We start from the raw sequence: 14,437 nt of genomic DNA, 5'->3' as shown, positions 1-14,437 counted from the left end.
ATTCAAATTTGGACAAAACTACATATTTAAAACAAAAATAACGATTTTGGTTATTTTGTTATAATTTAAAAATTCGCGTTCGCTCAGAATCGTTTTTCTTATTCAATTATATTAAATGAATCATTGGATTCAAATTTAAAACAATCCATGACAGTGACTTACGTGTAACCTACTGTACAGCAGAGCGACATCCACTTGACCACCCTTTTTTAAATTTTATTATAACTTTTTAAAATTTAAATACTTAACTAGTTCGTTAGTTTCAACCTTCAGATGTTTCAATGAAATATGAATGTTTAAATTTAAACCATACCTGAACGGCTAAACCTAACCTATAACATTTTTAAAACATGTTGGCAACACCATTTAAAATATTAACAGTCATTAACAAATTATGTTGGCCACAATGTTCTTCCAAGATATTATCAGTAATATTACATTTTGGAAGAACTGTTCTGAGACCGCATAAACACAGATTAAAAAATCTACCTAATCTACGGCATAAAAAACAATACAACACCACAGTCCACAACCACGACCACTGCAACCCGGTCTAGTGTGTCGCTGTTGAATGTTTTGATTATGGTCTGATAAAATCGTGGGCGGATAATTTCATGTTGTATAATAATATCTTTTATTAGTTTTATTATTTACTATTTTGCATTTTAGCAGTTATACTGTTATAGTAAATTATAGTCTTATAGACACTTGTCTAGACAGTGTATTATAGGTATATAGTAAGCTCGTACGGATTATCAAATTCAATATTTAGTATTATGATCACTTTCTGTCTTCTGTGATTGAGTTAATTTTAATACATTGATCAATACGTTTAAGACCATGTAAGTTGTAGTTTGATAAATAAACTATTTTTGAGTGCATTTCTTAAAAATAAAAATATAATCAATTTAAATTAATTTTATCATACCTAGTTGAAATCAATTTTCTTTTAGTTAAGCCCAAATAACTTTTAGTTTTACTTTGTATGCATGTAATATTCAATAATATGATTATTATTTCATTGAGTATCTTATTTTCTTAAGATACGTAACAAAATAATTTTTATTTTTTGTATCAAATGTATTATGAATAATGATTGCAGCATGACTGCTGATAGAAGAACAACTACAGACTATCGTCTGCAACTCTTACAAGAAATGCGATGTCAGAATTATGATATGATACGTTTTGCATCATATAGAACAGCGTGTAAGCTTAGATATGTCCAAAAAAAAGTTTATTGTGAGTATTATTTTAAATGTATTAACAATTAACATAAATGCAATAATTGTTATGGTATCAATTGACATTAATATTTGCATGTAATATTTTATATTATGAATATTACAAACAATTTAGATGATATTAATAGTTTTAGTTAAATTTAGGTGATTTTAATGATAGCAATTAAATATAATTATTTTATAACATATTTTTTATACTAAATGTAGATTAATGATTAAAAATTTAAATATTGAATATAGTTAACTTTTAATACATCCAGGCGCGGACTGGTAAAAAAGGGCGCGGGATGCTACATAATTTAAAGGGCAAATAAAACAAATTTTAAATAATAGGTTATTTATAAAATATTTAAACATTTTCTTTTGTTTTATTAAAATATTGTAAATACGTTAAAAATGTAAATAGGTGCCAAATTACAACAGCAAGGCAAGGTTAAAAGGCAACGGCAAACTTAAGGGTCAGTAAATTGTGATTAATTTTTGCCCCCCCCCCCCCCAACCACCGCCCTATAACAATTAGAGTTAAGTTCCTCTTATAAAGATTGTGTTAATAATAAATTAAGAAAGTATATTTAATGTATATAAAAAACTGCTCAAACTAATTTACCTATTTTCTTATTGGCTACCTACTTTAAATGTATTCTTTTTTATTTATGATTGTTATAGTTATTACTTATTAGTTATTACATAAATAATAGATCTACATCTACCTACGATTTTATCAGAGAATTTTAACCTTCTCCTTCAAAATTCAGATTAATTTTAGGTGGGCACATTTATACCGATAGAGGCAAATATATTTTAGGGCAAGGGATGCTGTAGCATCCCAGCATCCCAGCCAGTCCGCACCTGAATACATCTAAATCATTAAAAAATAAATATAAGTATTTTACTGTTGCGGATGATATTTAAAGCAGGGGTGGTCAAAGGGTTGACTATGAGCTATTGAGCATACACAACATGGTTTTAACTCAATGCAATTCCATTTATCTTTCCTAAAATTTTTTTCAGAAAAAATTAAAACAATTTTGCATGGCCAATTCCTACATTAAGTATTAATTTTTGTCTAACCCACAGATATAAAAATTCATTAAAATTTTAGCATTTAACCCATTTTTTCTAACTATGTAATCATTTTGCTAGGGTAATGATAAATAGAAAGAACCAATGAGTTGGGGTTGGTTGATTACATTTAAGTTGACCACTCCTCCTTTAAATTAATATCGGATTTGTACCAATATTCTACTGTTTAAGTATTTAGTACCTTCATTTCACCCAGTATTATTCTTCTAAAATATTTTACACATAGATAATATTTATGATTACAAGTAATTAAATTTCATTCAACGATTGTTCGTGCTCAGGGTATGTTACAATCCTACTTATTACACACATTTTAAGAACGATAAAAAATAATTTTCCATATTAAATTATTTTAATACATCACAATAAAAAGCCTGAAGTAATTACCATTTACTACTATATATACGTATACTTAAATATAAATCAAACTATCATTTTAATGTAAATAATGAGTTAGCAGAAAAATTATTTATTTCAATAGCTACCTATTTACTATAGGTACACTAACTCTCAATATACTTTGTTTGAGAAAGTTATGAATTTTGATTATAAATAATGATGCTGTTTAATCTTTTATTATACTGTCAAAATGTTAGATGAAATATTATAGGTACTGTTTAAAACATTGGTTGTATTCAGTTATACCTACATGTTCTCATAATATTTCATATTTTACAATTCAGTATGCCAAACCCTAATCATTTATCAAAATTAATATTTATGTGAATATTTTTGTAGTACACATGATTGATATATGGAATGTTATTGAAGCATTTCGTGAAAATGGATTAAACACACTAGAATCTCACGTTGAAGTAAATGTTTCAAAATTTGAAACACTTATAACAAGTCTGTATCTTAATTTGAATAAACGATTACCTACTCAACAACATGTGCATGATGATTTATTGACAACAATTCTTCTTAATTGGATTATGTCCGTTTATTCTGCGTAAGTTAATTTTTTAATGAAAAAACTTTTTTTAAACACTTAAGAGAATTTTGATCTGGTTTGTGTTGACTATTTTACGAACACTTAACACAGCAAATTGTATGTAAAGAAGAATTCATAAAACAAAACGTTTAGTTTTAAAATACTTATAACTTGTTTGAACATATAAAAAAAACCTGGAGAAGCCCTAGATAATATTCTTACCTTCAGTGGCGTAACCGTGGGAAGGGGGTGTTCAAACCCCTGAAATTTGATAACTGGTAAATTCACTCTAATATTGAAAATAATAAAATGAATTCTTCTTCAAATAACATTAAAAATGTTATGCTTTATAAGCTTGAGTCTACACATGCAGGTACAACATTCTTTAATAGATTTTTACAATTTATGACTATGTGTTATAGTATTGTTTAATATTAATACTTTAATAATATGTTGGTAGAAATTATTTTCTAGCAAAGTTAATATCTTAGTTTAGTAATTATCTTTAAATGGTTTGCCCATATGCTCAGGAAGATTAGAACTAACAACTACCTCTGATCTCCATGGGCACACCTAATAAGTTCTTAATTCTTTTAGTTCAATATAATAATGTTTGTATCTTAATCTTAAGAACGCAATATTTGATTTTGACTCTTAAACTGATGAGAAAAAAGTAGTTACTATAAATATAAATATCTTTTACTAATTCATAAATGCACATGACTAATTAAACCAAAATTATTGAATAGTCTATATTCAACATTGTTGACAGTAACAAATAAGTATTACTTTAAATCATGTTTAAAAAAAAAATTAATGACTTGAATCATAATTAGTATTGTATGAATTATAATAATACATTTATACATGACATATTTTTGCTGGTAATATATTATTAATATTGAATACTTTTTTTTTTTACAGTAATGATTCCATGGGGAGAATAAGAGTATTATCCATAAAAGTGGCTTTGGTTACAATGTGTTCGGGGAAACTTATGGATAAACTTAGATGTAAGTTAGTTAATACAAAATATTTTATTTGTAGGAACAATTTTGGTAATACATTTATTGGTTATAGATATATTTTCACAAATATGTGACCAAAATGGACATATGGTAGCTTGGAAATTTCGTGAATTTCTACAAGAAGTATTAGTACTTCCTTCAGCTGTATATGAATCTCCTTCTTTTCATTATACTGATCAGATATCAGCTGAAATATTTTCTGGGGTAAAATACATTTTAATTATAATTAATATTTTTTTATTTATAATAAATATATTAAATATTTGAATCTGCAATCTTTTTTTTTTAATTTGTAGAATGGTAAAGTGACTGTAAATGATTTTATGGATTCAATGATGTCAGATCCTGGACCCGCTTGTCTTGTATGGTTACCATTATTGCATCGGTTAGCTAATGTTGAAAATGGTTAGTAAATATCAAATTAATGTAGGAGCTTATTAAAAGAAAATGTTATAATTATTTTTTAGTTACTCATCCTATTTCTTGTGATGCTTGTCGACGTGATAATTTTACTGGATTCAGATATCGTTGTCAAAAATGTCATAATTTTCAAATGTGTCAAGAATGTTTTTGGAGAGGACGAGTTGCATCTAGTCATACAATTGAGCATGATGTTAAAGAGTATACCAGTTATGTATGTCATTATTCTGTATACACTATAGATTCTGTGTGGAGGTACTGGTTTTGCAATAAGTGTGCAATTTTAATGAAGGGTTTTAATTGTTTCATACATTCAAAATAGGTTGTTCTTTTAACAACTCATTTTCTCTATATTCTTACTTTATTGTATTTATTTTTATTTATATTAAATTTTATTTTAACGTATTCTCATTGTACAAGTAGTTATGTAAGTAAGTAAGAATACCTATTTTGAACTGAGTTCTACTAAAAAACTAAGAATTGTAACTTGAATATGATAATATATGATTACTATCTAATTCAAAATAATTGTTCAATACTAACAGTTTCCAGCTTATTTTATTGAAGAAGTTTTTATTTTATACTGTAGAAATCTCCTAGTAAACAAATTGGACATTCTCTTCGAAAATCATTTCGCTGTGTACCAGAAAAAGAAAAAGTTAATATTCCACGTTTTCCCGAGGAGCCAGAAAAGACTATTAATTTATCACATATTATGTAAGATTTATAATTTTTACAGCATTTAAATCAATTTGTTGATTAATGTTATTCATGTTATCACAGACCTCCTTCACCTTTGCCATGTCACAATGGTTTTTCTGAATTATCTATTAGTAGTCAATTTAATACATTGGATAGCAAAACAAGTTCAAGAAGGTAAGTTAATTATTTAGTTATTATAACTACACTCTAATCAATTTAAGAACTGTACTCAGTGGCAGCCAGTTTTTCGTTTAGTATTCGGGCAACATCCATTTGTCAACCCCTTTGGGTAAACCAACGCTGTGTAGTAATGCGACATATCTGCACACAAGTCAGCCAGCGAGTGCAGTTCTTGACTTGAATATAGATATAGTATATATTTTCATGCAATTTTCTAATATTTTTTTTAGTCCTGATAAGCGCACAATGAGTTTAGATTATACTTCAATGGACGATGAACATAAATTAATTGCACGATATGCTGCACGACTCGCAGCTGAAGCTAAAGTAGTAAGTTGTATAATGTGATGTTCTATGAATTTGAATTCAATCACAGGTATTTTGACAATTTGTGTATTATAATAACTAGTACTCAGATTTGTATGCCTTAGCCTTATGCCTTGTTTTCTCAGCTATCATATTTACTTAATGTCTAACTTTAAATTATCAATGTATATTTTTGTAAATTTTTAAGTGTTAAGGGTTATTTGAATTAATGTTAACTTTTATTGGCAAATCTAACAACACAAGCTTAAAGGTTATGTATTATATATTTTTGAAAAAAAAAAAATAATTTGTGTGGTTACCTCATAATTATATTAAAAAAAATATTTTAATTTAATATAAATAATATTTGATTTAAAAATACTTTCTCGCTTAACTGTCTTTTTGAATATCTGTGAAGGCTCTAGTCCCATAGTTGAAGGTTAAACAAGATTTTACTGCAATTAATATTCATATTAAATACAAATAAGTAATAATAGTTGCATCACTGGCATGAGGTTTTGCGGGGCCTTTAATATGCAAAACATTGTGAGCTAGAGCCACTAGAGGTATAATACCTACATCTCTGAAATTAAATGTGTTCAACATAATTTATTTAAAAATAATAGTATGAATAATAACATAAGTTTATTTTTTATTCTCTAAAAACATTTTGACCATTAAAACTTCAAAATAAACATTTAAAGTACTTAGTATAAATGTTTAAGTTATTTTTACATTTTCTTCTTGGCTTTACTGGAAGCAAAGTAATTTATGTTTTCTTCACAATCCAACTGTTTAGATAATTATTTAAATTTTTTTAAACGATCATCGTTATTTACTTTTTAAAGCTTATATAAGAGAACATTTATAAAATGCATATTTGAGAATTTTTAGTCTAAATATAAATCTGACAAACTGAGCCCTTATTATACTATTATATTTTTTAGGGTAGAGCTCCATCAGAAGGTTCTTTAAGTTTAGATACTTCTAGAGCTCAAAGAGAACTTATTATTCAATTGGAGTCTAAAAATAGAGAAATCATGAAAGAAATTTCAAGACTTAGGTACTATAATTTGTTATTATGTTAAATTAGTATACATTAATAATAATTTAAATCCTATGTTCCAAATTATTTTATGTAGAAAACAACAAGAAATGGAAGGTTTTTGTTCTGGATTTTCTGAAGATAATCCAGCACTTATGAGTGAACTCCGTGCTTTGAGAAATAGAAAACATGAATTAGAGTCGCATTTAACATCTTTACAGGATTCTAGAAGACAACTAATGGACCAATTGGAGGGATTAATGAAACTTCTGAAAGTAAATAATTTAAATAATGTACCTATTTACAATGGCGTAGCGAGGGAGGCTGAGTGTTTTCCCCTCTTCCTCTTTGAATCTTTTTCCTCTAATTAATGTGATATTTTTAAATGAAAACTTTAAAAATAAATTGTATTTAATTTATGCCCCTCCCTTTTTCATATCTTGGCTAAACCTCTGCCTATACATTATGCACTCATTCTTATTATGTGTCAGTTAATTATAAAATAGTATCAATATTTTATACTTTGGAAAATAATTTTTATGTTCTGAAGAATGCATATATTTTGTGTCTCTATACACAATATATGGTAGAAAATATGCTTTAATCTTCATCTTTAAGTGTAGTTTCTGGATAGAAAATTGAATTTAGTTGATACTTTGAAGATGTCAACATTGAGAATTACTAGTATTTTTGAAAATAATTGGGAAAAACAAAAGAATGTTTACTCTTATTCAGTTTTTAACAAAATTGATTTGGTTTTTTTTTTTATAACTCAAAAATGAATCCCCGTAGATATTGAAATTTTCAATAAATGTTTATACTAGCATTTACTATACATTGTACAAATTTCAAAATGTCTGAAGATTTTTGAGCTATTTAGGCATTTGACACTTTCGGTTTTTTTTTCTATTAATGTCACTGTAAAATTGTTTGCTTGGTCAAAAACCTTGACCATTTAATATAAGATTCCTCATAAGTTTTTACTATGGCAATTAAAACATTAAAGATACAAAGGTAACATTTTTTATTGACATCGTAAAAATTTTTTGGAATAAATATATCAAAAATGTTCAATTTTTAAAGCTCAGGCTTGACAGTTTAATAGAATATTCTTCAAAATATTTATACTGAAATCAAAAAATCTAAAAAAAATATTTATTTTCTTTTTCAGACATTTAAAATGTTTACACAATTAGATATTTAAACAAAGAATAACAATTTAATTATTTTGTACTAATTCTAAAATATTATTTATGGGATTTTGAAACATTTAATTTTTATTATTATACACATTATTATATGATATTTACAAATCCAATGTTTTCTCCAATCTACTGCATTAATAATAGTAAAACAAATTACTGTAATAGCAATATAAATACCTGTATCAGGGTAACAAACAATCTTAGCTCAGAACTGTCGTTGTATGTAATGGCACTCAATGACATGGTACATTTAATACTTACTATATTGCTGAGCAGTTACCTGCTATTCTTATTTTTCATTATACATTTTTAACAAAAAATGTGTTTCTCAGATATTATCAACGACTCTTGAGTTATAAGTTATCACATTTCTTAATTATTTTTATAAGGTCATAATATTTAATTTGTAATTTTAGATTCTGAGTGGAGCATAAATGTTATGTTTGACTTAGCTATTAGTAAATTTTTTAGAGCAATTTTTTGCTTAACGAAGGTTTAATAATATTTTAGAATCATCAAGGGTCTCCACGTTCAACTCCAAATTCATCACCACGCTCAACTAAATCTCCTCCTCCCTCAAAGTCAGCACCTCCTACACCTGGTGGAACTTTGACTTCAGCTTCATCACTGTCCCTTATGTCCACTTCTGACTCGTTAATGGTTGGTGATGTAAGATCAGCATTCACCGGCAACTCCCTAGCAAGTAAGAAAATTATATAATTTTTTGTTTAAAAAAAAGTAAATTATTTATTTTGTATTTTTGTGAAGGTACACCTGTTAATACATCTAGTTTAAATTCTGGTGCAAGTGGTTCTGTGACATGTGGCAATCGAAGTTTAAGAAACGATTTGTTAGTTGCTGCAGATTCAGTGACAAATGCTATGTCATCATTAGTCAAGGAGTTAAACTCTGGTATATATTTATCATATTTAATTTCATATGCAGTAGAAGCCGCTTATTAGAAACACTTAGGGACTAAAGTGAAATGTGTCAATTAACCGATTGTTTCTAATAAGCGATTGGTCTGAAAAAAAAATCAAAAATACGCAAAAAATGTATGTATAATTTTAAAAAAGTACATATGTACAAATGTTAATATTTTTAGAAGCACGTCGTATGATTTTAATAACTTGCACTTCTGTTTAGAACTTAAATCTTGGTGTATAGACATTTTTAGAATTACGAAACACTAATCACCTTTACGTACTCACGCCAAAGCTGAACCAACAATACGTATAGGAAAGAGCATTCTTATACATCGTATAGGACGTACTGTACTTGATAAAGTATAGTCAAAATATAAACGTTACGAAAGCAAAGATAAAATTAAATTGCTTTGTTTATCGCACAAATAAATGGTGTATATGTCAACTGACCTTCGCCCAATTGTTTCAAATAACCGATTTGAGGTTTCAATAATCTGGTTTATTTTCAATGGTCTAATATACGGCCGGTTCGTCCCTGTACATTTTGTTTCAATAACGCGATTGTATCAATTATCTGTGTTTCTAATAAGCGGCCTCTACTGTACTTATACTCTGTCCAGCAAGAAAACGTGTCAATCCTGCTCATTCTCATGTGACAACCTACCATAGAGAACGATTCCACTATGATAGGATGTCGCATGGGAATGCACAAAAAAACCGATTTTTGTTTAGCTACTGCATGTTCTCTCGCTGTATAGAGTAAAGTCATATTCATTTGGTGAAACGTATGTTATACTTACTTTAAATTCATTTATAGAAAGCCCAGTGAATGAAAATGTATCCAACTCAGCAATTCTCAAACCATTAGGTTACAATAAAAAAGAAGATGAAAATATAAAAATTAATAAAGATTTTAGAAGTGATAGTTTATCCAGAAGTCAATATAATAAGGTATGATATATATCAAAGTAATTATTAAAAAAATTATTTAGTTTAAAATAACTTCACTGTGCACATATTATATTTTTAACTCTTAATTATATTATTGTTTGTAGGCGAAGATGCAAAATAATCAAATGGATAGTTGTACATCTCCTGCTAATGTAATTATATGAGTTTTTATTAAAATTAAGGCCCAGATTTGATTCAAATACATACTTTTCAATACTTGAATTAGAATAATACTAAATAAAAATGTTGATATTTCATACTGTAGATTCTATGATTAATTTTTTTTATGTATTTTTCATGTTTGATTAAATTTTATAAACATTTCCAGATGATAGCATAAATGCTGGATATTTTAGAAATATTAAATAAAATAATTTATATTTTGGTCAAAGTTTGATTTTAACTGACTATTATTTTAAGCTTTATGTCTGTTGCATTGTCTTCTGGTGTAGAATGTAGCTAAAAATATCCAGTCATTATAATATACTTATACAGCCCATTATTGCTTGCATGATCCATATTTTATGTACTTCACTGATCTTTTGTGTATATTATACCACACAATTTAATTTCCTGTTATGTAACATAAAACATAATTTGTATTTTAGCTACTGTTGTCCATAAGTCAGTAGTGTACCCAGGTTTTGTCGGGGAGGGGGGGAGGCTAAACAAAGTAAATCAGAATTTGATATCCGTTAGCTTATACTAGGTTCATTATTACTATATCCCTATAATTGACCTATGCAAAATGTTTCTTCAAAATTGTTTTCAGAAATTGAATGGTTTGTACTTTGCCTTTTATTATATAAGATTCATATCAATACATCTGAAGTTCCCTAGCTTCCCCTGGATATGCCACTGCGTCAGTCAACACAGTTATTAATATGTTTGACTAAAATATATTCCAAATTTCCAAAAATTAACAACTTAAATACATAAAAAATAAACTTTCAGTAATTCTATCACGTTCCCAATGCATAGCAGAAACTATCACATTGTTGGAAAAACTACTGCTAATCTTGAATAAATTTATATTTAGCTTTCAATGTAATTTAACTTTTTCAATAAATTATTATAAAATAATTTAGTATTGCACACACATACATTATAGTGTTAAAATAACACATGTACACAAAAATGTACTATACAATAACTTTAATTAGAATACAAATGTATTTTTTTTTTAAATTTATTTTATGATATACTTCACCTTTTTTAGGTCTTATGAATCATATGCAAATAAGTTAATGTTCAGATACCTATAAATAGTTAATTAAGCTCATAAATTTTCATGAGTTTTCAATTTTGAAACTCAATTACACAATTTAAATTTAAAAACCTGATTTAATTGTTTATTTAGATGAGACGTGCGACTAATTCTGGTTCAAAAAATAATTCCCCAGAAGCTGATTCCATGACACGATGGCGATAATTTGTTTGTTTATTTTTAGTCATTTCATGTGATTAATACTTTATATAACTTTTACAGCTTTGATTTATTTTTTCATAAATCATTTAAACTTTGAGTATTATATAATACAGATACTAATATGTATTATAGTTGTATAATTAAGTCATTATTGTTTGTTTTTTTTTATGTTATGTGTTTACTTTTTAATATCTATTGTTGATTAGGTTTAAACTATTCTATTATTGGATTAGCTATACTTATAACTTACTTATAAATCATTAATGATTGTTACCTAATGAAAAGTATTATAAATGTATTAAAATTTGATAATTAAAAGTATTAGCTTTTACAGTATAATATTAGTCTTCCAAACTTTCAAATAATTGTAAAGATAAGAAAGTATTATGTGTTTTTTTAATTGACTTTAAGCGGGGGTTTTCAATCAGTAGTCTGCCTTCTCAATGTTTAAGACTAGCAGACACATTTTAAGCACAGCATGTACATTTTTATTATTTAAACATGTTTTTATTACAAATGCAAACTTATGAGATTTTTAAAAAATAATGAGCCTGCAGAAAAAAGTTGAAGATCCTCAGATTTAAAAAAAATGATTTATTATTAAAACTATACTAATAAAGTGAAATAAATTACATTTTTTATAGAAAATTTGTTAACTCAAACCTTCAATCTTAAAATTGTCTATGTCTCAAATATTCAAATTCTTCTTAAAACACCATATCACTTAATTAATTTTTGAAATCTTAAATTTTTTCCTCCATAAACTTTGAGTTATCTAGAGTAAACTGTATTTTTATTCATTAACTGTTTAATAATTTTTCAGTTTTTTTCTGGTATTTTTTTTACATAAATATAATATTTATTCAAAGGGGTTCTATATAACTACACAGGCGTATTTTTGATTTGTTTAAATTAAAAATTTACTTTGACCGATGCTTGAACTTACTAAAAAATATAAATCTGTTTAAACTATTGTCGGATTGCGTCTTACAGAATACAGTTACATTTAGAATGAATTATTTTCTACTAAAAACAGGAAAGTGTAGAATATAAATCAATTTAGTCAATTTTCATAAAAATTAAATCTTATTAGGGAACTATTAAATGTATGTATTAGGTATAACTTAGGTATGTATTTTTTTTTTTTGATTACCTACCTAAATTAGTTTTAAAATAAGTTTTAATTATGGTATTTGTATTATTATTAATAAATGATAATAATATATATATTAAATTTATCTTTAATTGTTTGACAATTAAAAATTGATTTTTATAGTTTGGAACTTTGTGTATTATTTATGTATAATTATTAATTACTATTTGACTTTGAATAAATACTATTAATTTATAACAATAAAAAAGTGTTATTATATACAATAGTTTATAAATTATTTCAATGAAGTTTAAGATTTTGTTTTTTAATTAATCTAACTTACTGGGAAACCTACTGCTGTATAGTTGGTACATTGAGTAGACCAGCTTAAATTGTAATGGATGTGTTCAATTAGAATTCAAGAATGAATCATGTGCGAGTCCGTTGGGTTCTTGAGTATGGGTCGGTCTGGTTATTGGCTTATTGCCTCACTATTCCCTGACTGAAACATGTTTACAGGCCTATTAGTCAAGCACTCAAACTTAATTCACTTTTAGCTAGACACGATAAATCTTGTATCAGCTTCATTCAGGGTCGAGTCGATGCCCCAAAGGTTTTTGAACTATATAGATTTTTATATTCAAAGTAATACTAGGTTACAGTATTATTTTTATCCCTCTAACAATCTCTCAAACTGATACTCAATAATGCGAATTTACTTTAATTCCTTTAGTACGGTGGCACATATTTTTGTTTGTTTGCTTATTTTGTTTTACTTTTATCCTATAAATGATTCACGTCTTGTTATTTTTCTTATAGGTACTTAATTATTTAAGTTTAGTTTTGTAAGTTATCTATACTGTTATTATAATTTAGATTTTGAGAGATTTAGGTACCTACCTATTATTAATTTTTTCCAATGATTATTATTACGTTTTGTATCTGTGGTACATTCTTCGACTTTCAACTTCAGTATCGTTTCCAAGAGAAAGTGAATCTAGTTAGTGCATTCGGGAGGTCACAAATTAAAATTCTTAGTACTTTTCAAAAGCTCCAGGAAAAACAAAAAATGAGGATTTTTATGCAAAATCGGTTTTTGGTTTTTGGTGTAGTAACCTCTAAAAAAAATTACCGTAGACGCATACAATTTTCACTGAATGTTTATATTACCATATTCTATACTTGATAAAGTTTTCAAATTTTCAAATTGTTTTGAACTTTTTACTGACATTTTCAGATTTTAATTTATTTAGTTTTTTTTTGTAAAAGTCGATAATATTTTATTTGTTGGATCAAACAACTTGAAAATTTAATATAAGGTTAGTGATATAATATTATAACAACATAGCAGTTGAAAAATATTAAAAATACATAGGCATTATTTTTTTTTTATAAAAATTCAAAGTTAAACATTTTACATTTTTATTAAATTCAAAGTTTGAAAATTATTTTTTAGTTAAAAATTTATATATATTCAACTTTTGTAGCTAAATATTGAACATTTTAAAATAGGTTTCACGTAAATAGTTTATTTCGTAACCAAAAAATCTAAAAATAAATATAAACCAAGAATAATGATTTTGGTTATTTTGTTATAATTTAAAAATATTATTCTTGAGTACTTGAAACTTTTAGAGTAGGTAGGTAATATATTTTATACTCATAACGACGTTTGACGCAAAACTGCGTTGCATAATAAAGAAGTTCCGCCGAATATCCAATAGTAACTTGGTTCTTCATCATAGTTGTCAAATATGGGTAGTTCAGTTTCCATTGTTTTATACTCGATGTCACTAATGATCTTGTTTATGACGTCCTTAATAATTGTTTAGGGCTGTTTCGATATTTTACGACTCAGCCACATTATATGATATAGGAATAGAACATAGGG

At 26.5% G+C, this 14,437-nt stretch overlaps 1 protein-coding gene across 2 annotated transcripts; it reads left to right on the top strand.

Moving 5' to 3' along the window:
* Positions 1–512: 512 nt before the first annotated feature.
* Positions 513–11,552, top strand: LOC111033952 (dystrobrevin beta-like). 2 transcript variants are annotated; one of them, XM_022314928.1, is made up of 17 exons: positions 513–842; positions 1,103–1,242; positions 3,066–3,279; positions 4,186–4,274; positions 4,342–4,493; positions 4,586–4,694; positions 4,757–4,923; positions 5,299–5,426; positions 5,493–5,585; positions 5,822–5,921; positions 6,845–6,960; positions 7,040–7,217; positions 8,658–8,850; positions 8,916–9,059; positions 9,891–10,024; positions 10,129–10,176; positions 11,385–11,456. In XM_022314928.1, the coding sequence occupies exons 2-17, from the start codon at positions 1,104–1,106 to the stop codon at positions 11,454–11,456; spliced, it is 2,076 nt and encodes a 691-aa protein (XP_022170620.1). In that variant the 5' UTR covers positions 513–842; position 1,103. The 2 variants fall into 2 exon arrangements, with proteins under 2 accessions (XP_022170620.1, XP_022170621.1); XM_022314929.1 differs by lacking the exon at positions 513–842 and having other exon boundaries at positions 1,104–1,242; positions 11,385–11,552.
* Positions 11,553–14,437: the final 2,885 nt, after the last annotated feature.

Source organism: Myzus persicae, unplaced genomic scaffold (genome assembly GCF_001856785.1).
Source record: "Myzus persicae strain clone G006 unplaced genomic scaffold, MPER_G0061.0, whole genome shotgun sequence".
Taxonomy (NCBI): Eukaryota; Metazoa; Arthropoda; class Insecta; order Hemiptera; family Aphididae; genus Myzus; species Myzus persicae.
Note: the sequence above shows the minus strand (reverse complement) of the source record. Positions and strands in the feature narration are given on the sequence as shown.